This window comes from Gasterosteus aculeatus, chromosome 12 (assembly GCF_964276395.1).
Source record: "Gasterosteus aculeatus chromosome 12, fGasAcu3.hap1.1, whole genome shotgun sequence".
NCBI classification, from domain to species: Eukaryota; Metazoa; Chordata; class Actinopteri; order Perciformes; family Gasterosteidae; genus Gasterosteus; species Gasterosteus aculeatus.
The window spans coordinates 13,423,150-13,450,621 of NC_135700.1; the positions used below are offsets into that span (position 1 = coordinate 13,423,150).

The 27,472-nt window shown below is 41.8% G+C and overlaps 1 protein-coding gene across 1 annotated transcript in view; it reads left to right on the forward strand.

The window, feature by feature from the left end:
- Positions 1–506: 506 nt before the first annotated feature.
- The window catches only part of LOC120832820 (heterogeneous nuclear ribonucleoprotein C), a 34,994-nt gene continuing 8,028 nt past the window's right edge, over positions 507–27,472 (forward strand). Inside the window, exons 1-3 of the mRNA XM_040199442.2 lie at positions 507–744; positions 5,136–5,211; positions 26,843–26,893. Coding sequence (XP_040055376.1) covers positions 723–744; positions 5,136–5,211; positions 26,843–26,893 — 149 coding nt within the window. The 5' untranslated portion in view covers positions 507–722. The remainder of the gene's footprint in view (positions 745–5,135; positions 5,212–26,842; positions 26,894–27,472) is intronic.

Sequence of the window (27,472 nt, forward strand, 5' to 3'; positions counted from 1 at the left end):
TAAGTGCATTCAACCATAGGGATACAAACTCAGAAGAGCAAGAAACAAGAAAGTGCAATTTTGTCAAATAAGCCAATTTACAATGTGAGGGTCTCAGGACAGAGGATCTCGCATGTGTACAGACTGTAAAGCCTTCTGAGCCAAATTTGTAATTTGTGATTTTGGGCTATACAAAATAAAATGAATTGAATTCAATATATACATTATCTTCTTAGACCATGGCGACTGTGTTTATTCTCCAAATCCCCTTTTATGGGTATGCGTGTTATACTGTCATATTGTGAATACTGTGAATTGATAGTCCGTCAGTCGATATATTGTCATTGTGGGGCGCACATCTGTGTCTTCGGGTCCCTGCTCTTTGACACGTGGCCTGAGCCCCCCAGCAGAGCCCCTGTTGCTGAGGGGAAACCAGCTGCACACTCATCCAATCCTCCTGCCGGTCCTCCCACCAATGGAACAGCCCGGCGCCACCGATGCACCCCTGCCATCGGAGAACATTTGGTACATTCCATCGGTGGTGCTCGAGCTGGTTTATTCACCGAGTCAGTAGTAACACCGCAGTTAGCCAAACGGGAGATTGAGCGCGCGCACACACACATACATACACACACTCTCACACACACTCAGCAGTGAGGAAGAGAGTTGCAGAAAGAAAGAAGCAAAGACATCCTCAGCTCGCCCAAGAGTGTCAGTTTCCTCGTTGTTTGGAGATCCTTGATATGACCCTCTTTAGCCCGAGATGTGAGTATTTATCAGTGTGTGTGTGTGTGTGTGCGCGTGTGTGCGCGCGCGCGTTTATGCATGCATTGGTGGATGTTTGCATGCAGCACTGTGTGTCGGAAAGACAATGTTGCCACTGTGCTTCTCATTGTTTGTCTTGCCTTCATAGAATCCGCCTGCTAGCCGCTCTGAATCCTGGCTCATTTACACTTTCCCCCCCCGGAGCAGTTTGTCCTTACCCACACGTTGTGACCCAGTCAGCTGGTGCATTTGAGAAGGATCGGTGGAATGTTTCAGTTATGATGTAAACATAGTGATGCATGAAGAGGTGTTTCTGACAACATTAAAACGGTGTATTTACAGACATTCAAATCAACCTCTCGCAAGCCTCCCATTGGCAAGGTCAGCATTTGCTCCCCGGGCATGGAAGCTCGTGAAACAGAATTAACTTATGTCTGGTGATGTACTCAAGCATGCCCCCCCCCCCCCCCCACTCCTTCCCCCACAGCTGTTGAATTTGAATTATGCATCTTTTTTTCCTAAAATGATCGGAGCTGTAACATCTTCCATACCGGGGAAACAGTACTTTTCCCACAAAGCTGCATTTCTTTTAAGTCTCAAGTAAAGTGTGTACGCATATATAATAGAAGATGAAAGCCTACAGTGAAAGGGAAACTCATCCCAGGCTGCCTCCCCGTGGTTTGCATAATGTGGGATGTTTGGGAAGAGTCTGCAACTCAGATCATATACAGTCACTCTTCACTCTTTTTTTTGCTGTCAAAAGAGACACTTTTCTGGTTCACACCAACAACTCTGTTCTCAACATGCCATCTATTCATATCAACCTTTCATATTTATTTACTTATTCAGTTATTCATATGTGCAGTATGCTCCAAGTTCTATGCTGACAGTTGCGATTACTAACTTTGCATTTGCCGCTTTGCTCACAGTTTAGTTCTAGTATGTGACATGGAGAGGATGCAGCACGACCAAAAGAAGCCTCCACGCTGAGCTTTTACGTCCCTTATTTTACAAACTACCGTTTCTTCATATTTTGGCTGGCAGGATGGGCTGATTAATTAACTTTGAGGAAAAAGAGGACTTAAGTGCTATGAGCGCATTCAGGTGAAAACCAGCAGAAAGAAAATGTTCAATCAATCTGAAATTATAGCCGTTAGAATGTGTGTCAACATGCATACTATTTTCAAAAAAGAAAAGTTTAGGGCAAAATAAAACGGGAACTACATGTCATTTTTAAGAATGGAACAAATATTTATACATATATTTATGTTGCTTTATTGTAAATAGTGTTTTATATTGACAACTTTGTTCTGCGCCAAGATGATCAAAAGGTTAAACGTTTGAGTGTCTTTACCAGTTAGATTGAAAATCCCTTGGCTCATAGAGGGACATGTACAATACAAAAAAATTTAATAATTAATTAATAATTAAATGACGTTTTTTCTTGAATCTGCCAAAGCCCATTAAAGTAAAATAATTATGGATTCCCAGTTTAGATAATTGTTGCAAAAGCCTTTATTCAAAATGGCTTCATTTAGTCTTTTATGATAGAATGTGTGAACAGTACAAAACATTGTTTTTCTTCTTACACTGAAATACTACTGAAAATGTTCAGCAGTCAGCGGGTCGACCACTTGTCAGGTTGACCTTTTGTGCTCAAAAGTCAATTGGGTGATTAAGAGATCAACTAAAAAATACATAAACATTTAAGGGACGTGGTGCAACCCATTGCAGGACAATTTGTAGAATCAGGAAGAAAGAAAATGATAGAAGACAGAAGATTGAGTGTTTGATTGAAATTAATTATGGGATTATCCCATCCTCCACAAATCAGTGGTCTTCAAAGTGCACAGATTAATAGACGGCTCAGTACTAAATTACATCTTCCTATGCGCAATACTGTGTTAACAATTTTCTCAGAGTGTGTTTGTGAGTGTCAGGTTTCAAGGAAGTTTGTAGTGGGGGATTTATTACTGGCAAGACTGAAATTCTCGGTGAAGCAGCAGTAGTAGTGGAAGTGTGTGTGCGTTTGTGTGTGTGTGTGCGTGCGTACATTTCCACAGAAAAATGACTTTACTTGCCAAAAAAAGCTTGTGAACATAAAATGAAAAAAACAGTTCCTCCTATTCGTGTGTTTTAGCGGAGTCCTTGACTGTGGTGATGTTTTGATGATGCTCTTGAGTGTTAAGGTGGCATACATGAATCACCTAAAGCTAATAGGTAGTGATTAAAAATATAATTACTAGTTTACCCTGATAGGTGAGTTGTCTCATCAGTGGGTGCAGGGAGGTTGAAAGCACAGGTTCCGACAGAGCAGCTTTCCTGGAGCTCGTAGAGAATCCAAGGACACGTCAGCAGTGTGGATGCTGACAGACTGGGGTCTTCAAATGCCTCCTCTAGAGATGCAGAATAGTTTAGAATAAAACAAAAAAAAGCCTTTCCGCGCTGTGGTGTTTTTTGTTTCCAGGCTAGATGCAGATGCAGCTGCTTTTCAGCTCCTCGTTGGCTGACCATGGTTGACCTTGATGCCCCCTCTGGTGCCCTTTGCTTCCCATTATACCGTGTTTGTTTCAGTATAATCTACCTCTACTGGACTCGGTTGGGCTTCTTCCTCATCTGTGATGTGAATACTGACTGCCCATAGAATGTTAGACATGCCGCCCATGATGATGACACGAATACCATACAAACAATCTTGTCATGTGTAGTTTTCAATAATAGTATTTGATGCATCCCAATGTCTGTTTTGGCAAAATGTACCAATGCAATAACAAAATACATAAAAATACATCTCACTAATAACAAAAAGTGGCATGGATAATATATAATTTCTATTGTGTGCATGTTGCCAATATTCAAACTTAGAACATCCATAAAACAAAACAGAAAGTCAAGATCAAATCCACAAAAATGTGGAGGAGCTGTGAAGCGCACACACACACACGCGTGTGCAGAAGAAGCTAAATGTGACACGTAGGCCTTTGTTTACCAAATAACACGCTGATTACCTCCCAAGGTTTTACCCGTACTTTGACACAACTGTGCTCAGCAGCCTCCTCCAGTCTTCCTGTTATAATGGCTTCTCCATGCAGTCAATCATGCAGTCGTCATGTTGCTCAGCAAACACATTATAAAACTCTAAACTGTGTTTCCTTCTGCCACACAATTACGTCAGCCCAATTGATGCAGATCAGGAACTGTCCAGTATGTCTTTAAATATTCGTTATTTATTTTTTTGTCATGGTGAAAATATCAAACTCGCAGAACAAGAATGGCAGGAAGTGTGATGGAAATGTCAGTAATATTTGTACAACATAATTTCACTTGTGGGAAAATCATTTTCTAGTTTCATGTCAACTTTCTAAAATCTAAAACGTTCTGTTAATAACATAGTTCATATTATATTATATTTTTCACAGATCCTTTGAAATGCCAGAATCATTTTCATATTTTAAACATGTGTTTAATTTGGGTCTGCATCCCTAAAATCAACAATGCAGTCACAGCAGTATTGTGCATGCTCGCTCTGCTCAGTAAGAGTTAAGGTGTCCACAGTAAGGGCCTGTTCCTCACCAGCGGAGTTGGCTGCAGAGAAGCAGGTCACTGTTTGACTAAAATTTGTCAGGAAATGGTCTCTGCTGCGGGAGGTAAAGGCACATACACGTGTCAAAATTCACACATTCAAACCCATACTTTATTAATTGTAGCTTGCAGCCATTTGACAGTCCCACTGTGTGAGTGTATGTGCAGCTGGCCCAGTCACACTCCATTCACCCCCCCATCTGTCCGCGTCAGACCGGCCCAGTCTCCTCCTCTCATTACTCCTTCACTTGCTTCCCTCTTTTTTTACACTCACCTTTGGAAAGTCACTGGTGAGCCCCGACCAACCTGAGCAGTGAGCTGTTGGCATATCCTGTAATCAAGATGGCTCGTGGTTAAACGGCCCATTGGAACATGTCTGCAGAGCTGTTTGCAGGAGAGATGTAAGAAGACAGAGAGAGATGGGCTTCGGCTTTTGAGGCTGAAGTCTAAAGCTGCACCCGATGTCTGATGTACGCTTGCAGGCGGGAGACAAACATGGAGGTGGCTTAGAGTGGCAGAAGCAATCAACGGAGAGTGGTGGTGTATGGATGCATTTGAAAAACAACGCTGTTGGTCTTAGCCAGCCCTTTAGTCATTATCATGTCAAATGATGACAGCAAGTGGGGTTAATTTTGCTCCAATAAAGAGTAAACTAGGGTGTAGGATAAACATGACCAGACAACGTAGGGCGTTTTCTGGTTGGATAACCACTCGAACAGTCCTCCTTGTGCTTTGCCCCTGCTGTCTTGTGTTATTTTCATGCTCTTTGCTCAATCAGTACAAGGTTAATTGGTTTCACTTCCATGCAGACATGAGCATGAGTGGAGAGTTGAAGTCCAGCCGCTCCAGGGCAGCGAGTAAGAGGGCCAGCAACACCATTTATGGGTGAGTATTAAAAACCCAAAACGCACAGACACACACTCCTGTCCTCACACACTAAGATAATCATGCATTCTCTTATTTGCTGCAACCTTTTATCGGAAACTCAATGGCTGCACCCCAGTGTTGCAATCAATGCCGCATTATTTGTTGTTGGCTTCATACCAACTGTGCATGCAAGCTGCTATTGATTTTAGCCGGAGGGGCTGTCTCCATCCCTCAACGTTTTAATCTCTCTGTTGATGCAGTGCACACATATGACTCGAGCTGATTACTGTTTATTGCTGGTGGTTCAATACAGTGCCGTGGTGCTACACTAACATGAACTGGTTGTTTAGATAGCTGTCAAATAGAATGGAGGGCAGTGGGAGAGACGGCAGTGTGTCGAATTAAGGTAATAATAGTTTTGAATTCTCTTTTTACTTTTATTCTAAAAATTGCTTTCAATCTCATTGCTTTCATTACTCTTACCTCGAATTATCTTCTTGCACTGCTTCTCAGTACGCCTTTATTTCTTCTAATGAGAAGAACCCATAGAAATGACTTGAGAGTTCTCTTACCCCACTGACTGACAATGCATTTTCTCCTATATGTCCACAGGATGTCTACATAGTGTCATCCTTCATATGCTAATTGAAATGGAAAAAAAGGCCTGTAGAAAATGTCAAATATTCAGAAAAATAAAAAGGAGACAAAATGTAATGTATAAAGTTATTATTGGGTCCATATAAACATATTTACCTCCAAATGTTAAAGTTATGTTATATTGACAGGAGACATAATGAATAATATTAAAATAATTTGCTGGACATCCACCAAAGGACACCATAATGCAAAATAGGTTTGAATTACAAAGAAGAGGAAATTAATATTAATTAAGAGATTTAATAATATTGAGGCCAACTTGTTTGTCCCCAGCCAAATCAGCAAATCTCTTTATCATTCTGCATAACTGGGGCGTTTGTTTCCAGCTCTACTATAAACACTGATATTTTTTTAATATTGCCAGCTCCTTTTCCCGTCCCTGTGCTGGTTCCATCATAGCATATCACAGTATGTAGATTCATACATATTGCAGTGTGGGACATTATTTCCGGCGGCATGTCCTTTAAAACCGCTCATCTCTGCTTGCGCTCCCTCCTCCACTGCCTTAAACCCGCAAACGCTATTTGCCTTCCTACATGTAGTTATTCAACATCCTGCGGCCATGCATTAATGAGGTTAGTCACACACACACACACACACACACTATGACTAACCTCAGATGGAACACACCTGAGGTAGCAGCACTGATACAGCCTGAAATGACCGAGACTTAAAATTGTCTCAGGTTTACGGACACATCCAGCCGGCTAAACCAGAGAACCTGTCCAGCCTTTGCCCACATTAAAGAACAAAAAGTCCACAGCCACGTTTCCGGTGCCCCCATTTTGATCGCCACTGCACACGTGTGAGCTTCGTGACAGCTTTTGGGCCTCATGGAGGAAAAGTCCCATTGTGACCAGAGTCATTTTAGTTTATCCTCTCTACACCTACACATTGGTTGAGCTATTTCAATCAGGACAAAAGCAAACAGTCACTCCCATCTCTGGAGCTGTGACGTTAGCATGGCTAAAAACATTCATGTGAAACGTAAAACGGACTCTAATGTTTTTACTTTCAATTCCATTTGAAGTCATTACCTTAATGGTGTTTTGAATTCCCTTCTACGAACGCCACACCATAGACTTTGAGTTCTAGAAACTCTGAAATTAAATGATAACACAAGCCAATCTACATCGTTTTCCAGAAACTAAATTACAGCTGAGGTCACAATTTAAATTATTGCGACATAGCCACCAAAAGTATCTTAGTCCAGGCTCCAGTAACCCTGCTCTGTATGTCTGGCAGCAGTGTGCCCCGTCTCCTCCCCGGTGCCACTGTTCTCACAGAGCCGGCCAACAAACACGACTGCCTGTGGCCTAGATTACTTTGCGAACAAACTTTCCAGCCCGCGGAAGATGCAGAAGCAATGTAATCTGCTTCGGAACACCATCTGTGTTGCCAGAATTTCTTTCTCTTTATTGCTGTAAAGTAGCTCAAAGTCAACAGTTAAACTGAAGAAAAGCTTCTCACTTTACACGTCTTCATTAAGTTAAAGTCAGTCCTTGCCTCATGATAACTGGCACATTTTTTTTCCCACTATGCAAAGTGACAGAGTCTCCCATATCTTTCCCTCTGGGACATTTTCTCCCTGACAGCTTACAGTTTTGTCATCACTTATTGTCTTTGTCACAGTTCCTCTCTAGCCTGGCGAGTCCCAGCTGTGAAAGGAGGGATGGGGTAGAGAGAGCAGCAAGCATTTCACATCCAGATGTTGCTGCTGCAGCCGTGGCCTCTGTGCGCTCCAGTGCACCACTACAAAAGCTCACTGTATTGTGTGGCCCCTATAGGGAGGCTCAGGTGCCAGAAAGAAGAAGCCAGAGGTGGCATGTGCCGTGTGTGTATTTATATGATGACTTAGATAGCTTTATGGGTTAAACACCATGAAAGACTGCTGATGGTTTTTAATAAATGTCTGTGGTGATGAGTTCCTGTTGTACGTACATCTCCTTCAGGCAATTCCTCAGATACTTCTTTAAATGCGGCCTAAAGCAGTGGTCCCTAACAACCGGGCCACTTGGTTCAGGGCTGCAGACGAAGAAGAAAATCACAACTACATGCGCTTTTCCCTTTTTTAGTCGTGCGCAGCAATTACTAACCCCCCCGCCCGCCTCCCGGTCCGCAGCGACCGTACGCCTGTTTATAAGCCACACCGCCATGAGCGGTTGGGAAAATATTTTCTAACAGAAAACCGGTCCGTGAAGCGAAAAAGGTTGAGGACCCGTGGCCTGGAGGAGGAACTGATTACATTTTGTGGATGTCTTTTGTTTAAACCTTAGACATTGATCATTTGCATGTGGCTGTGAGGTCTGTGTGGAGATGTCAGGTCTGTGTTCAGATCATTACTGTGCTCCTTTTTTTGTCTGCTCCATTTCACATCTGATTGGAGAGCGTGCTGGCCTGAACACATATCGGCAGAGCGTACTGACCATCTGCGCTCTGGTATTTCTGTCTGCTTCCTCCACGTGCTTTGGTCTTTTAGTATTCTCTCATCTGTTTTAATTGCCATCAGGGCTGGTCATAGAGGACTTTAGGTCAGGATGGAAACAATGCCGCAATGCCTCAAACACACAGGGGCAGGAGCCGGTGGAGGCAGCAGGATATGAAGTCTGAAGTTGCCGTGAGCAGTGGGGTATGATGTCTATTCCGTTTGATACAGAGAGTGACAAAACTCAAAGGCTAATTTGATGGCAGATATTAAAAAGATGGACAATAAGGCGACAGGAAATGAGCCATAAGGGGGCTCCAGCAAATAACAATACAATTTTTGGTTAATTACAACTTTGCCAATCATTGTTATAGGGTATCATTGTTCCTCCATGTTTATTGCTATTGCTCATGGGGCAAGAGGAACAAACTAAATTTCATGAAAATTGGGCCTGCAGTCTTTCAAAAACCCAGCTGACAAACAAACCGGCAAACCTAACTAAAAACATAACCTCTGTGGAGGCAATAAAATGTTGTCAATAATCCTGAATCATTCTTTAAAACCTTTTCAGAAGCATTGTGGCAGTAATGACAATGGAACCGTAAAGCTGCATATTGCATATGCAACACTTATTTTGTCAGATTTCTTATGTGTGGCTCGCCTGGGGCTCAGCTGGCTGACATCTGTCAAACCACCAGAAGCAGTGAAAACGCAAAGGGCAAATGACGGCAATCAGCAGTTAGGAAAGCAATGTTGAAATTCACCCGTTTTTGATGCGCCAACATTTCTTTGCTGGACTGTGACATTATTCCCATTGTCACAACACAGCAGCTGGCTGCCAGCTGTTATGACACCCACCCACAGCTAAATCTGTATGCATGACTTCCTGATTATCTCTTTAAAACATGACTGTAATAGATTTTATTTTTAATAAAAGGGGTCGGGTGCATTATGTGCAGGGAAACATACTGGGAGATAAAAAGCCTCCTGCAGGCCACCCAATTGATTTCCTCACAGGACATAAGCAGATGCCCTGTTTGCTTACTTCACAAGAATTTATTGCAGCTATTATTTTTTTAAAGTTGATCAACCAATGAAGCGAATTAAGGCAAAACACGCACAGTTCTTTCCTTTGTGCTCTCGTTGTGAGAATATTTTATATTGAATAGAAGTCTATGAAAACAATTGGCCTGTTTCTCACTTGATGGGTTTGTGATGTGATGATGTGTTTTCATCTTACAACTTTAACCTTTTCATATTGTGTTTTCAGTTTAACTCCCCCGTCATGTTGCTTCAATCAGACAGCACTTTCAAATAGCAGTTAACGAACCAATAGGTGACGTAGCAGTGATATGGTTGGAAAAATACTTTATATGTAGTTTATTTAAGGATACTTAACCCTTTCACACCATCCACAGTGAGCAAGTGATTAGCAACAACTAGCAACAACGTGTTTCATTAATGCAATATTATGCTTCCGCTGTGGCAAAAATTCACTAAAAGAAAATTCACTAAAGCAACCATACGTTCTCCTTCCACTTCAGCATTTAAAATGTCACTGCCATTCTTTTTTATGTCCAGCTTTCCATCTTTTTTTGTCGCCTTTCTTTCTGCATGGTTGGATGCACAGACAATTTGGTGCCTGTAATCCATTCCTTGGTTGGGCGACGAGGGGGTACTGTAGGTAAAGGTCAGTGCAGTCAGAGGTGGATGTGCTGCTGAGGAAAAGGTCACTCCGTGCAGAGAAGGGAGGAGAGTGCATCTTCCTGTTTCAAGGCCACTGCCACATCATTTTTGAAGGAGCATAAAACAACTAATGATGGGAGGCCGTTGAAGCGAGGAGCAAGGGAGTGATATGGAGGCTGTAGACCTGATGCTCTGTGGAGGAATGCCAGGCGTTGATGGAAGAAATGATCGCGTAACTGAGGAAATTCAACAAAATGAATCTATGTTGGTGTGTTGGTTTAAATGCATGTATTTCTTTAGCTGTGTTACAAACCCGGATGAGTTATCGCACCTGTCCTGCAGGCTTATCAGTCTACAGGGGTCGGTCCCCCTGCTAATGAAGTCATTTCTACCACTGCTGCCTTTTCGACGGTTGGAGGACAGAAGGGAAGCTGGTCAGAGAGGTAGAGAAGGAAGCATGAATAAGGACTGATGGAAAAAACATGCAGGGTGTAATTCAGAGAAACAACAGAACAGTGCCAAACAGCTGAAGGAGAGTGGAAGAGATGGAAGAGAAACATTCAGAGAGAGAAATAAAAACAGTTAGCGAGAGTGAGGGGTGAAGAAAGCAAAGAAGGGGAAGCAAGTGAGCACTGCGCTGCGTGTCATTGGCCCCCTGGCGTGAACAATCCATCTCAAATTGATCTTCCAGCTCGGCCCAGCAGGGCATTCTGAATCAATCTCAAATTGATCTCAGTGCCAGAGGTCGGAAAAACTAGCAGTAGAGCTTATCAGAAATATGGTGGTGCTGGGAGGATCTGACAGGGAAACTTATCACACTGCACAACAGGAAATGGGCTCTGAGCCCCCAGGGCAGCATGAGGACGAGCCTTCTCCCTGTACACACACACAAACACACACACACACAATCACACTTACCAGCACACACCGATTCAATGTCTGTGCGTGACTTAACACAGCCATTCGCTGACACGTGCTCCCCAGGTTCAGCACAGTACGGAGAGTGTGTACTGTGCATAGACACATGAACCAACACACTCACACAAGCCATCTCTCTGTCGCAAGATCATAAACACCTGCAGGCTACATGATGAAAAAAAGCCCTTGTCAGAGCCCAATGTGTCAATATAATGTAAGTTAAGACAGGTGAGATTCAAGGCCTGTAGCCCACAAAAGGCTTATAAAGCTTTTAATGTGGCCTCAGCAAGACTGTGTGAAAGGCCAGAGGAAGGACAATCAATACCAGCGTGCATTTAGACTGTCAGTGAGCTTAGAACAACCTGTCCCACCAGGCCCTCTGAAAAATAAAGCCATAAAAACAATTGACTTTCACCACATAGTATCTCTGGAAATACTCTGGTAATCCAGTCCAGGAGCATTCAGGTGCCTGCCGCAGTGTCCTCAGCACATCGAATGGCTGCTTATGTTTGGTAACTTTTATTACTGTTTTCATTGTTCTGTTTTCAAAGGGGTTGTTGAATACTTTTTCATGCTGCTTGCATCACCAGATGGAAGCTGTCAGGAACTTTACAGAGCAAGAATATAACAAAAAAGAAAACTCAATATAATCCTATTGCCTGGACACAGTAAATTCCATAATACGTCAACCATGCAGACACTTGAGGTCAAAACATTTGGCTGATACTTTATTGATATGTCAAAAAGTATCTAAAAAAACTGAACATTTTGATTTATTCCTTTTATTTAACACAGAATCCTCTTTTGTACCTCTTTTGAGGGGACAGAAAATGACTTAATCCTTACGGCCTCCATTTGGCACGTCTCACAGTGTCTTGGTCACTAAATTTTGGCAAAATAAGTTGGATGAAAGAGCAATGGGGGCTCTTAGGAAATGCTTATGTTGCTTAATGGGCAGTGCTGTGCTCTGGTAAAGTAAGAGATGCGGGCAATGAGCGACTAAGGGAGTTCAGTGAAAACGTGTGAGATGGGGAGCAGTGTCTTTGTCAGCTGTTGGGAGCAGGAGAGCCTTTTCTTGTCCTGCACTGTAGAAGCGCTGTGTCAGCACAGAAGGGTAATGGGGGTTAGCAGAGTGAGTGAGTATATAACAAAGTATGAATTTGTGAGTACAAGTGGTTGCATCTCCCAAGAGGTACAACAGAACATCAGTGGCCCTCAGGCTACTAATATATATATGCATGCACACAATATTAAAAAAAAACCCGTTTCTTCCAGGATGTTTGGAACAAGAAACATCCGACAAGACAATACAAAGACGGATTTAAAGACATAATAACATCTTGTTGTGGCCATCTCTTTCTCCGCCACATTACCAGATGCACAAGCACACATTTGTTACTGTACTCTCTTTTACCTGTGATGTCCTTCAAACACCACCGTATTACATTATCTAGTTGTTTTAAACAAAATCCTGGACCTTCATTAGTTGATTGAATTCTAGCAGCTTAGCACTGTGATGCCATCTTAGGACACACTGGGACCGCAGCCATTGGTCACTCATGAGTACTGTGTGTGTATGTGTGTGTATATATATATATATATATATATATATATATATATATATTTGGATCAGACTGTGTATATATGTACAGTATATGTTAGAAAATGCAATGAAAATAACTATTATTGTCAGTAATGTGTGGATCTATTAGGTGTGCTGCGTTGTTTCTGTCGATTTCTGCTTCACTATAGGATCTCCTTAAACCTCTGCTAATGGCTCAATGTTACAAACATGTGCAATTTCTTACACATCCCTGTTTCTTCACTTTTGATTACTCTGCTTTTTCAATATCTATCTTGACAGATGTGAAGCAGATTCAGGGTGGTTGTTGACTTAATGTCAGCTGAGGTTTAAGCGTTTTCCAGTGAGAATTGCAGACTGCAGTCTGAGGTTGATTCTGTAAATGTCACTCATGTAGATCACCGTTAAAATGTCAGAAAGCGCTTCTGGGGCCCTTTCTGAATGGCAGCTTCTTATTTGTCCTACATCTCCCCTAAATATTCAGATCCCTCTCTTTTTGTCCAAAGAGATAACTGTATTTGTTTGCTTAGTGGCTGGATACCTAGAGACAGCTACTCAAACACACACACACGCAGAGCTTTGCTATTTAGCTTCCTTTACTTTCCTTTTGGTAGTGAGCGCACAAGTTAATTTGCGCTCTGTGTAATCGTACTGCTTTGCCCTTCAAGGCGTTGCGTTGAAGTGACTTTTAGCTTTTAATTCTCCGATAATTTCGTGACAGCAGCATAGTTCAGGACATGAAAACGATGCAGGGGCTTGACAGAGTTGAAAAGACTGAAAGGATTAACTACTTCCGGCAGCCTCGGGTAACCTTTTTAACTTTGCGCTCTAAGTCGGCGCCGATGAGGGGTAGTCGCCCTTGTTATAGGAGGTGTCTAGATATCTGTGTTCCTCGAGCTCTTTACACTTAATGAGTGCATGAGAGGGCGCTCTGTGAGTGGCCCCCGGATGTCACTTGTCACCTTACTGCTGTGTAATGCTGCTAATAAGCACTAAATAACCTGAAGTCGGAAATTCCAAATGACTGCTCCCACCGAGGCTCTGAGCTTTTGATGAACGACAGCGAGCAGAAAGCAGTTGGCCCTCCTGGAGAGAAGCCACGCATATCTGTTCATGCACTTTACACCAACAGGCAGATGACAAATAGCTTTCACTCCCTCTTGAACCGCAACAACAAAACAACTTTTCAAAGTTAGTAAAAAATGAGGAATACAGTACAATACTGGAACAGGAATCACCGCAGCATATAAACAGACACAGATTATACTCTTATCTTATTTTTAAACTTGCTTTGTATTCCTCTATTCAAGACTGGTTCATATGAAGTGTTTTCATGGTGACTACAGTATTTATTTATTCATCTCCCATCCTGCAGGAGTGCTCAATGAGTAATTAATATAAAAGTGCTTTAGGCCTTCACAATAAACACCTGTGAAACTGGCTGATTTGAAAGGTGGATTATGTTAATCTGTAGTTGAGACAGTCCAGGGTCGGTGCATTGAGTCCCTCCCCTGCATACAGTATCTGCAACATCGCTGTGTTATCGCGTTCCTGTTATGTTTCTTTCATGGGTTTCAGTGTGGCAGAGCTTCTGTTCAGTTACTGTGCGATCAAAGCCCGGCGGCAAATGATGAAATTATGGTTTAATGGTTACGGACTGTGAGACAGCATCTTTAACCCTGATAGAAAAACATTTAAAAACTGCTGTTTCTTATGACTCGGGGAGTTAATCATGAGACGCATCTCTGAATTCTTTGGCTAATCAAACAGTAACCAGACCATGCTTCACCCCGGCTCCTCCCTTCCACGGCTGATGGATGCAAGCTGGCTGCATCAGTAAGACACAGTGACAGCTGTCGGGGAATCTGACTCATTTCTCTCTCGGTCCCCTTCCTCCTTGTCATTTTAACAAAGGAGCCACTCCGCCCTTTCTCAGCCTCCCAGTCCTCTCCACTTCATCCGCTCTTGTTTGAGAGCTTTGGCAAGTTGGCTCTTCCTCCTCCTTCCGTCTGAGTGTCGGTTTACCCCTGATGAGTTCACCTCTGAAGGGACAAGAGGGATGCATTGTGACGTACAAATGGACCAAAGGAAAGAAAATATTGTTTTCCTTTGGGACACTCTTTATCGCGTCTCCTGTTCCCTGATGTAGGTCTTTTGTACAGGAACTGTCTATTAAGCTCCAGCTGTAGACCTGGCCCCCGTTCAATGGCTTATTGATGCAGCAGCACTCCACAGCTCCTCCCTGTCAATGCACTTCTCTTCTGCTCCTCTCTGATGTGGCTGCAATCAAACCCAAGGGGCTGTTTGCCATTCAGGGCTATTTAAACTAAAGTGAGGAAGGCATCCGAAACATAACTCCTATCTATGTACTTCAACTTCTCCGACTGAGTGGATTTCTCCGCAGCTGTAATATGACGTGGATGCAAGTCAGATATGGATTTATGACCTCCTGGGGTTATCATTACTCTTCTCCCTCTCAAAACGTACATTTCACAGTACCTACAGTACATCCAAATGATGCAGACCAGTGGGCTAAGCAATAATGAATGCCACAGGAGCAGATCACATGCTAATGTGCTATTGATTGGCTTCTGTCCCGCACACATCACTGATCACAGAGCTTCCGACTCCTGTGAGGAGCAAGAAGGTCTGACAATGCTTCTTGCAGTAAGGAGCTTTATCACACATCAGAGATGTCCCCGTTGTCCAATCAGAAGGAACGTGAGCAGGAAAACAGATGTTTGAAGGAATACACACTCGCGCCCCCCCTCAGTGTCATCGTAGATTGTCTATGGGGACAGAAGGAAAGACAACAAATGGATCATTCGAGATCACATGGGTTCCAGCTTTAAAAACACAATGCCACTGTGAACTAGGTCAGGTCACAGACTCCGTGTACATGAGATCAGCTGCTCTCATCACAAATTGTATTAAGGGAGGGAACTCTGGAAGTCTCTCCTGGTACTTTGAGTGGAAATTAAACTTGGAGGGAAAACGCTCAAAGGGTCAGTAAGGGTCTTTGTGCCGATTGAGTCATTTCGTGACCAGTTGGTTAATGGTTATTACTCAGCATTACATTGTGATCTGAGAATCATAACCAAAGATGCTGGTTGTTGTTGCTGCTATTTAAGCAAAAGAAAATTCATGTAAGTAATAAAGTAATAAGTAAGTAATAAAGATGGACAAACAAAAACATCAAGCAGAGAGTGAGGCATTACCGATCAGACGACAAATATATTCAATGCAGTAATAATACAAGAGATTAGGATTATTTCAAACAGTAGACACAAAATCTGTGAATGCACTTTGACAAAACCCCAAACTACTTCACTGGGTACTTCACCCAGTTGCATTACTTAATAGGTAATTAGTTTTATTTGACTCTTAACTCCACGGGTAGATAATGGAGAGAGGCCAACGTTGGAGTAATGTGCTCCTGCTTTTCCTTTGTTAGCAGATGAGCTGCAGTGTTTGAACCAGCTGAAGCTGCAAACATACAAAGAATTACTCTCTGAGCGTGAAGACACAAAAGCATCGGATTCATTCATCTGCACTTTAAAGAAGCTAATGTGTTTCATCCTGGAATCATTTCTTTACTGGAAAGAGCGTGAAGGAAGTTTGTTGATTTGTGGAAAATAGTCATAAGAGTTCCGACGAGAAATGAAAAGAAGCATTTTGTCTGCAAGGTCTGATCTTTATCACACCAGGATTTCAGCATTACACCATTAGTAAAACAGTAATATGATAAGCTGAGGGTTGCAAGTTGGAAAAATGCTGCAAATTTAAAGCGACAGACACAACATAAACTAAAAACCCAGCTTTTGTATTCACTTGGAGAATGTAACCAACTGTCACAGATCATCCCTCTAATCTGACTGCATTTGCTCATGTGGCTAATTATGTAACAGGTGAGATATGAAAACAATGGCTGAAATATGGGACACAATGAGGAGCACATCAACACTTTTTCAAATGGAGGCACACACATAACATTCATTATTTATTGTTTAATGTTTCCAAGAACATCTGTGTGCTTCCATTTTATACAATGACGCTTGTTTTTTGTTGGAGACGTGAATGTATCCATTCTGGTTTTTCAAATGTTGGAATTTGGCTTTATTCAGAATAAAAGCTACTTTTCGTACAGATACAAACCCTGTTGTGGATATTGGCGATAGAAAGGTAAAAACATGCTGCTTAGATCCACTTGTCTATTCTACACTTAACGGTTTATTTTAAGGGATGAAAGCTAAACTTGGATCTGTATCACACATCTTCACCTGCTGCAACGACCCGCTGTTGCTTCAGGAGTCTGGCACAATTGATTTAGCTCCTGAAAGCACACAGGAATGATCTGATATGATGCTTCTGTTAAATGCTGTCATTTTAAGAGCATTGTCAGTAATCTTCCAGTATTGAATCCTCTCATTTTTAACTTGGCATTCACATAATTCAGTAACTGGAACTAATTTCTTCAACTATGGCGAGTGTGCTTCAGAAAACGAACAAATCATATCAAATTGTTGTTCCATTTTCTTGAAATCATGTAAAAGAAAAAGGTTAATTCTCTTAAGGTTGAGTACTTAATGCGGCCCTTTTGCTGCTCGTCTCTTCTCTGCCTTTCCTGGCTGTCTCTCTCACTGTGACACAAGTATATACCAAATGAAACTGTATTCCTTGACAAACAGTTATAGATTAAAAAAACGATACTGAAGATGATGGTTGCTGCTTTCTTTTACTCAACTTCAAGTCTGTTTAACACTGTGACATAAACATGCTCAGTGTATATTTCTCTGAGATAAAGACATTATTATCAGTGGCACGTTTATGTCATTTTTATAGATTTATTTTTCATCTGTGAAGATGTTGCGTCTTTCAGACAAGAGCTGAAATTCTGCTGTTATTTGCACTTAAACTGGTACGTCTTGTATCAACTTATTTAGTCTGTTCGTTCTGAGAATCACACAAAAAACGGTTGACAGTGCTGTGAATTGATTGTCAAAGAAGTGCAGGAGGAACGACTACAGCGGTGAATATTTATCACCGAAGATATCAACACAATCAAGAAAACAAGAATCTCACAAAGAATGTGACTTTGATGCATTGTCAGCACGATTTAAATTGCATCTGTCAAGGCTCTGAGCCAATGGAACTAAATCCCTAATAATTCATCACACACACACGCGCACACACACGCACGCGCACACACACACGAGCACACGCGCAAACACTTCGGGGTTTCTCCCACAGTTGGAATGAAACTGATGAATTTCTGTTCACAGCGGGTTGTTGGGGAACATTTCTGGGCTTCTTTGTTCACACAAAAAGCAGCTCGTCTTTGGCTTGTGCACAAACACACACGCACACACACCACACACACGCACACACAGGCACGCTGAGGCTGAGATGATTTATAGCCGGCCATGCCTAATGGATTGCTTTGGCACTTGTGAAATTATGAAAAGAAACTAGAAAATGCATTTCCTGCTGAAAATGCGTTGGAATGCAAAAAGCTGAAAGCTGAAATGAACTTTTTAAAATAGCTGAAAATACAGAAAGTTGAAGGGAATTTGAATACATTTGCTGAAATTATAGATATTAGAAAAGCTGAAATGAATTTGAAATTGCTGAAAATACAGAAATGGGAGAAGCTGAAAGGAATTTCAATAGATTTGCTGAAAAAGCAGAAATGAAAACAGCTGAAATAAATTTGAAATATTGCAAAAAAATACAGAAATGAATAGTGAAAAATTGCTGTTGATAGAGGCATAAGAATAGCTGAAATTATTTTAAAGAACTGCTGAAAATACAGGAAGTGGGGAAGCTGAATTTCAATAGATTTTCTAAAAACAGAAGTTGCAGGAGCTTAAATTTGTTTAAAATTGTTTGTAGTAATATTAGTAGTAGTATTAGTTATAATTGTGGTATTAGTAGTACTAGCAGTAATAGTAGGTTTAGTATCAATAGCAGTAGAAACAGCTGTAATACTATTAGCCATAGTCGTATTTGTAATAACATTAGTAGTAGTTGTAGTATTAATAGCAGTAGAAATACTAGTAGTATGGTAGTAGAAGTATCAGTTGTAGTACTAGAAGTACGAGTAATATTCGTAGTGGGAGACAGAATGTTTGTTATTCAAACTAAGAAGTTTTTAATTAATAGGCCTCATCAAACATTACAGTAAAAATTCCCTCCATGTGGCTTTTATTTTGAAATTATTGGATTGGGTGGGTTGGGGGGGTGTAGATAGAGGGAGGGAGGGTGAGAGGGTGAGGAAGGGAGGGGTGGTGAGGAAGAGATAGAGGGAGAGAGAGAGGAGGAGAAATAGACAGACATACTGACTGACTGAGTGATTAACAGTGAGAAGAGGTCAGGGTGGAGGGGGGAGGGGGGGCGAGTGTCTTTATCATATTGGTCTGTTGACAGAAAGCATAGCTGCGTCATGTGACTCCACTAATCACGTCATTGGAGCAGCTGTGAGTCACACACAGAGATACTGCAGCGTGTTTACGAGTAACCACGGCAACGGCGCACCTATTGGATTGGGTGGGGTGGGGGGGTGTAGATAGAGGGAGGGAGGGTGAGAGGGTGAGGAAGGGAATGGTGGTGAGGAAGAGAGGGAGAGGGGAGGAGAATTAGACTGACTGACTGACTGAGAGTGATTAACAGTAAGTAGAGGTCAGGGTGGAGGGGGGAGGGGGGGCGAGTGTCTTTATCATATTGGTCTGTTGACAGAAAGCATAGCTGCGTCATGTGACTCCACTAATCACGTCATTGGAGCAGCTGAGTCACAGACAGATCCTGCAGCGTGTGAGTGCTCGTAACCACGACAACGGCGCACCTGTGATCATTAACGAGCGGCTGCAAAAGACAGAGACATGGCAGCAAGTTACACAGAATCCACACCTCACACAAATGAGAACCAGCGCAAAACTATAACAGCTATCTAAAAAATACGGCGTTTGTATGAGACCCAAGACTCTACCGAACGCGTGGATGTGTTTTTATGTCTGTCCGGTAATAAATACGGCTCCTATGGCCGTTTACAAAACGTGTACCTTGTGGATTTTTGTGAGAAATATGTCGGCAGATTTGTATTGGAGCCTATGGGGCTTTTGCCAGAGGTTGTGTCACTCAAACACACCTTGCGCCAAAACTAAAAAACTCTGGGATTCCATGAACACATTAATCCAATCAGCACAACCATACCCTCATTAATCTGAAGAAATGAAGCCTCTAGAGTGTATACTTTGGCTGCAAGGACAGAAGTTCCATACTTTTTTTACCAGATTTCTGCGCTGCTTCAGCCTCTAGCCCGCGAGCTCTCCACTCTAGCAGACGCAATACACACTCATGTAAAAGTCAGAAACGGAGCGAAAAACTAGTGAAACATAATCAGTGATTATGAAAAAAGTACAATAGATATCAAGAAGCAGTTTTTTTCATAAAATAGTTGAGACTTGTGTCAACATTTGAAAGTTGAAATGGTGTCTGTAGCTGAAAGATTTGCAAAGCTGAAAAATCTGAAAGTTGAAGAAGTTTAGGAGGATTTGAAAGCAAACTCCATTTGAAAACCATGTTAAAATATTAATGATTATTGATTTATATAAATTCAAGCATAAGAGGTAGAAAGCTGAAAAGTCATAGCCCTCAAGCCAGAAAGGAGCTGAACATTTTAATATTTGAAGGATTTTAATAGCTGAAAATGTGAAGGAGTTGAAAGGGGGCGCGGAAGAAATAGAATAATAAGTCGGAAATAAAGACTAGAAAATGCATTTCCTGCTGAAAATGCGTTGGAATGCAAAAAGCTGAAAGCTGAAATGAACTTTTTAAAATAGCTGAAAATACAGAAAGTTGAAGGGAATTTGAATACATTTGCTGAAATTATAGATATTAGAAAAGCTGAAATGAATTTGAAATTGCTGAAAATACAGAAATGGGAGAAGCTGAAAGGAATTTCAATAGATTTGCTGAAAAAGCAGAAATGAAAACAGCTGAAATAAATTTGAAATATTGCAAAAAAATACAGAAATGAATATTGAAAAATTGCTGTTGATAGAGGCATAATAGCTGAAATTATTTTAAAGAACTGCTGAAAATACAGGAAGTGGGGAAGCTGAATTTCAATAGATTTTCTAAAAACAGAAGTTGCAGGAGCTTAAATTTGTTTAAAATTGTTTGTAGTAATATTAGTAGTAGTATTAGTTATAATTGTGGTATTAGTAGTACTAGCAGTAATAGTAGGTTTAGTATCAATAGCAGTAGAAACAGCTGTAATACTATTAGCCATAGTCGTATTTGTAATAACATTAGTAGTAGTTGTAGTATTAATAGCAGTAGAAATACTAGTAGTATGGTAGTAGAAGTATCAGTTGTAGTACTAGAAGTACGAGTAATATTCGTAGTGGGAGACAGAATGTTTGTTATTCAAACTAAGAAGTTTTTAATTAATAGGCCTCATCACAAACATTACAGTAAAAATTCCCTCCATGTGGCTTTTATTTTGAAATTATTGGATTGGGTGGGTTGGGGGGGTGTAGATAGAGGGAGGGAGGGTGAGAGGGTGAGGAAGGGAGGGGTGGTGAGGAAGAGATAGAGGGAGAGAGAGAGGAGGAGAAATAGACAGACATACTGACTGACTGAGTGATTAACAGTAAGAAGAGGTCAGGGTGGAGGGGGGAGGGGGGGCGAGTGTCTTTATCATATTGGTCTGTTGACAGAAAGCATAGCTGCGTCATGTGACTCCACTAATCAGGTCATTGGAGCAGCTGTGAGTCACACACAGAGATACTGCAGCGTGTTTACGAGTAACCACGGCAACGGCGCACCTATTGCATTGGGTGGGGTGGGGGGGTGTAGATAGAGGGAGGGAGGGAGGGTGAGAGGGTGAGGAAGGGAATGGTGGTGAGGAAGAGAGGGAGAGGGGAGGAGAATTAGACTGACTGAGAGTGATTAACAGTAAGTAGAGGTCAGGGGGGAGGGGGGGCTAGTGTCTTTATCATATTGGTCTGTTGACAGAAAGCATAGCTGCGTCATGTGACTCCACTAATCACGTCATTGGAGCAGCTGTGAGTCACACACAGAGATACTGCAGCGTGTTTACGAGTAACCACGGCAACGGCGCACCTATTGGATTGGGTGGGGTGGGGGGGTGTAGATAGAGGGAGGGAGGGTGAGAGGGTGAGGAAGGGAATGGTGGTGAGGAAGAGAGGGAGAGGGGAGGAGAATTAGACAGACTGACTGACTGAGAGTGATTAACAGTAAGTAGAGGTCAGGGTGGAGGGGGGAGGGGGGCTAGTGTCTTTATCATATTGGTCTGTTGACAGAAAGCATAGCTGCGTCATGTGACTCCACTAATCAGGTCACAAGGAGCAGCTGTGAGCCACAGACAGATCCTGCAGCGTGTGAGTGCTCGTAACCACGACAACGACGCACCTGTGCGGCTGCAAAAGTGCAGACACAGGACAGCGAGTTACACAGAATCCACACCTCAAACAAATGAGAACCAGCGCAAAACTATAACAGCTATCTAAAAAATACGGCGTTTGTATGAGACCCAAGACTCTACCGAACGCGTGGATGTGTTTTTATGTCTGTCCGGTAATAAATACGGCTCCTATGGCCGTTGACAAAACGTGTACCTTGTGGATTTTTGTGAGAAATATGTCGGCAGATTTGTATTGGAGCCTATGGGGCTTTTGGCAGAGGTTGTGTCACTCAAACACTCCTTGCGCCAAAACTAAAGAACTCTGGGATTCCATGAACACATTAATCCAATCAGCACAACCATACCCTCATTAATCTGAAGAAATGAAGCCTCTAGAGTGTATACTTTGGCTGCAAGGACAGAAGTTCCATATTTTTTTTACCAGATTCCTGCGATGCCCCACACTCTAGCCTGCGAGGCCCCGCCTCTAGCAGACGCAATACACACTCATGTAAAAGTCAGAAACGGAGCGAAGAACTAGTGAAACATAATCAGTGATTATGAAAAAAGTACAATAGATATCAAGAAGCAGTTTTTTTCATAAAATAGTTAAGACTTGTGTGAACATTTGAAAGTTGAAATGGTGTCTGTAGCTGAAAGATTTGCGAAGCTGAAAAATCTGAAAGTTGAAGAAGTTTAGGAGGATTTGAAAGCAAACTCCATTTGAAAACCATGTTAAAATATTAATGATTATTGATTTATATAAATTCAAGCATAAGAGGTAGAAAGCTGAAAAGTCATAGCCCTCAAGCCAGAAAGGAGCTGAACATTTTAATATTTGAACGGTTTTAATAGCTGAAAGTGTGAAGGAGTTGAAAGGTGCCGCGGAAGAAATAGAAGATGAAGAATAAAGATTCGAAGAACAATACTTGGAATGCATCGTTAATGCATTCCAACAATAAAGATTCGAAGAACAATACTTGGAATGCATCGTTAATGCATTCCAACAATTATTTTAAAGAACTGCTGAAAATACAGGAAGTGGGGAAGCTGAATTTCAATAGATTTTCTAAAAACAGAAGTTGCAGGAGCTTAAATTTGTTTAAAATTGTTTGTAGTAATATTAGTAGTAGTATTAGTTATAATTGTGGTATTAGTAGTACTAGCAGTATAAGCAGCAATAGTAGGTTTAGTATCAATAGCAGTAGAAACAGCTGTAATACTATTAGCCATAGTAGTATTTGTAATAACATTAGTAGTAGTTGTAGTATTAATAGCAGTAGAAATACTAGTAGTACGGTAGTAGAAGTATCAGTTGTAGTACTAGAAGTACGAGTAATATTCGTAGTGGGAGACAGAATGTTTGTTATTCAAACTAAGAAGTTTTTAATTAATAGGCCTCATCACAAACATTACAGTAAAAATTCCCTCCATGGGGCTTTTATTTTGTAATTATTGGATTGGGTGGGGTGGGGGGGTGTAGATAGAGGGAGGGAGGGTGAGAGGGTGAGGAAGAGATAGAGGGAGAGAGAGAGGAGGAGAAATAGACAGACTGACTGACTGACTGAGTGATTAACAGTGAGAATAGGTCAGGGTGGAGGGGGGAGGGGGGGCGAGTGTCTTTATCATATTGGTCTGTTGACAGAAAGCATAGCTGCGTCATGTGACTCCACTAATCAGGTCATAGGAGCGAGCAGCTGTGAGCCACAGACAGATCCTGCAGCATGTGAGTGCTCGTAACCACGACAACGCCGCACCTGTGCGGCTGCAAAAGTGCAGACACAGGACAGCGAGTTACACAGAATCCACACCTCAAACAAATGAGAACCAGCGCAAAACTATAACAGCTATCTAAAAAATACGGCGTTTGTATGAGACCCAAGACTCTACCGAACGCGTGGATGTGCTTTTTATGTCTGTCCGGTAATAAATACGGCTCCTATGGCCGTTGACAGAACGTGTACCTTGTGGAATTTTGTGAGAAATATGTCGGCAGATTTGTATTGGAGCCTATGGGGCTTTTGGCAGAGGTTGTGTCACTCAAACACTCCTTGCGCCAAAACTAAAAAACTCTGGGATTCCATGAACACATTAATCCAATCAGCACAACCATACCCTCATTAATCTGAAGAAATGAAGCCTCTAGAGTGTATACTTTGGCTGCAAGGACAGAAGTTCCATACTTTTTTAACCAGATTTCTGCGCTGCCCCACACTCTAGCCTCGAGCTCTCCACTCAAGCAGACGCAATACACACTCATGTAAAAGTCAGAAACGGAGCGAAGAACTAGTGAAACATAATCAGTGATTATGAAAAAAGTACAATAGATATCAAGAAGCAGTTTTTTTCATAAAATAGTTGAGACTTGTGTGAACATTTGAGAGTTGAAATGGTGTCTGTAGCTGAAAGATTGGCGAAGCTGAAAAATCTGAAAGTTGAAGAAGTTGAAGAGGATTTGAAAAGCAAACTCCATTTGAAAACCATGTTAAAATATTAACGATTATTGATTTATATAAATTCAAGCTTAAGAGGTAGAAAGCTGAAAAGTCATAGCAGGGAAGCCAGAAAGAAGCTGAACATTTTAATATTTGAAGGATTTTAATAGCTGAAAGTGTGAAGGAGTTGAAAGGTGGCACGGAAGAAATAGAAGAATAATAAGTTGAATAAAGATTCGAAGAACAATACTTGGAATGCATCTCAATGCATTCCAACAATTAGAAGAACAATACTTGGAATGCTTAAAGCATTCCAACTAATTAATTAGCCTTTAGTGACCCTGCTGTCCATCTGCCTCTCTCTACCCCCCCCCCCCCCCCCCCCTCACCCGCAGCCCCCCCTCAGTGACCCAGTCATCTGGCTGCGCACTTTGGATGTAATTACAGTCAAAAGGGGGGGTGCTAAGCCTCCACACATTTAGCTTCGTTAAACAACACCGGTTTACCAAATGAATGAAGGATATGTATTCTTCAACATTCAGTGGTTAAAAACAAGAAACATGATATATGTGATTGCTATTGTTTACATTTGTATATTGAATTCTTTATTATTGAATCATGATTTATAGAACATTATTCACTCTACTGTTTGTTCCTGAATTTATTTTACTTTACCTGCTAGACTCACTACCAGAAGAGATATTGTAACTATTCTTATATATCTATAGATATGTAGATATTGTATTTCTGATTTGATCTTATCTAAAGTCTTCTTAACCCTTTTTGATATTAAAAATATGTTATACAAATATGTCGTCAATAACAGAAATACAAACTTCAAAAACATGAAAGCTGAAAAACAAAAACAAAGAATGAATAATTGATAATCCCGGTCTGCTTCAGAGCCGCATACACAACGTTCAATGACGAAGGTAAATCAGTGAACGGCCATGCAAGAAAAAAAAAAGCTCCGCAGCCTCTTTCCTCCTCGGTGAGGATTTTGGAGAAGAGCAGTTATTTTCTATCTCTCTGTTGGCTAAATTCAGTTGGAGAACAGAATGCTCATTTCAGCAGAAGACCGTGGAGTTCTGGTTTTCTTGTCCTTCTGCTGCCGTGTGTCCTTCAGTGGAACAGGATGAAGGCTTACCGTAAAATGACCAGTCACCAAAAAAAATGTATTTGTGTCACAAAATTCACAAAATGAGCTGACGCAATACGTATTCATCCAAAGGGCAGTCTGTGAATAAAATGCAGTTTTGTCAAGTGTGCAGCTCAGACACTAGCACTGAATTATTTTGTGGTTTCCTGCCTCCTGGCTCCTGGAAGCAGCTGCTATGAGGCGAAATAAAGCCCATGAAAGCAACGCTGGGGGAGACGTGATTATGGTCCAGTCCAAAATAAGTCTTCACTTCACATCCGGAGGTGATGTTCGTTTGTAAGTGTGTGTAATTCTGAACACGGAGAAGTATTCGGTTTAGCCCCCTGCTGTTTATCCTGGCATAGAAAAAATACATTTCTTCCTTGAGACGAGCAGCTTGATGACAACCAGGGGAATCACTGCCTCCCTGAGTGACAGATATGCAGATGGCAAGGGCTTTGGGGGTTATTTTCCCAAAATACTTACAACAAAAATCCCATGTTTTCACCAAATATTGTCTGGTAGTCGCTTGGATGTGGAAATGTGCGAGTCACTGTAGAATGTGTGTAATTTGTTCTGCTTTTGCATCACTTTTCCTGACCTGTAAGGTGCTGCCTGTGTTTAAGTCCTTATGATGTAGTGATTAAATTATTTTAAATACAATAAGAGCATATAGAAATGTGTGGCCGGTAGGTGCTGTTTTTTGTGCTTGACCTATCTTGCAGGTCAAGCTTTTGAATGGAAGTGCAAGACTAATTAAACGAGAAATGGAAGTAGTGTGGTCAGTTCAAACTAAGAGAAAGTATGAAATGATAGAAGGGCAGAGACTGATTGAGGGGGCGAGTCAGTAAGAGAGACAAAGAGAGAGCGAGGGAGGTGGAGAAACATGGCGGCATTATTAAGGGAGGGATGCTGAGGAATGTAATCCCGCTCTACCTTAGTGTCACTTCTGTCCTGCACCTCCTCTGGTCTGTTATACCGGTACGGTCCAGCTTCCAGCACATTTCAGTTCCCTGGTGTTACATCACTCACCAGCCTTCCTGCTGGCCTCCCCTCACCAAGTGTGCACATGAGATGAGATGTTCAGTGGGTGGTACAGTTTGCACACAGGATTCTATGGATTTTCCCTCTTGGAGGCTGCAGCAAAAACAAATCCAATGTCTTCTTCAAGCTGGCTGGAGATCTGAGCATTGCATTCTTTCCAGATGAAGGGATAGTGGCGTATTAATGGGCTGAGGCTATAAATTGATACGCCAAGCGAGTTTGCTGCCTTTTTAAGTGGAATGTTTGATGGCCCCAGTAAAGACGCATGGTGAATCTTTGACAACTGCTTTACTAACCACCCCCCCCCCCCCCGTCTCCTCCTCCACCACTTCTGCAGATCCGAGTTCGACCTGGACTGTGACAGCTACCACGAGGACTACAATGACAGGTAATGTCAGAAAGCCACGCATGGCAGCTCACACACATGATTGCTTGTCTGCGCGTCACAGGAGGCTAAAGGAAGAGGCTAACGTGGATCCCTAAACCTCCAATAGTCTCCGCTCCCTGTCGCTGTCTGCCAGACGTCCGTCATCCTGGCTTTGCTTACGATGTCGCCGGCTACTACTTAACAGCCGGAACCTGTTGGACAGACAAGTGCACACTTTCTTTAAAGACACCCACCTTGTGGATTTGGGATGCGTAATCCCATTCGAGCATCGTCTAGCTGAATCTAAAATGACTGTTTAGCAAACATGGTTATATAATTTCCTTAAGCTACATCCATGTAAAGTTACAGATGTTGCCTTGAATTTTAGAAGTAATCCGTTTTGAGTTTATAGAAGGATATTATCAATGATGCATACTACTAGATGCAGTGGCAAGCTGTGGATTTCAAACCTACGACTTAAATAGTGTGAAATCATTCGATACATATTTGTGTGTCAAAATATGTATCCAAATGAAATTGATATTCTGATGATGTTCAGGCGAGCAGAGAAGGCCTTGCTGGCCCTGACGGCCCGTCAAT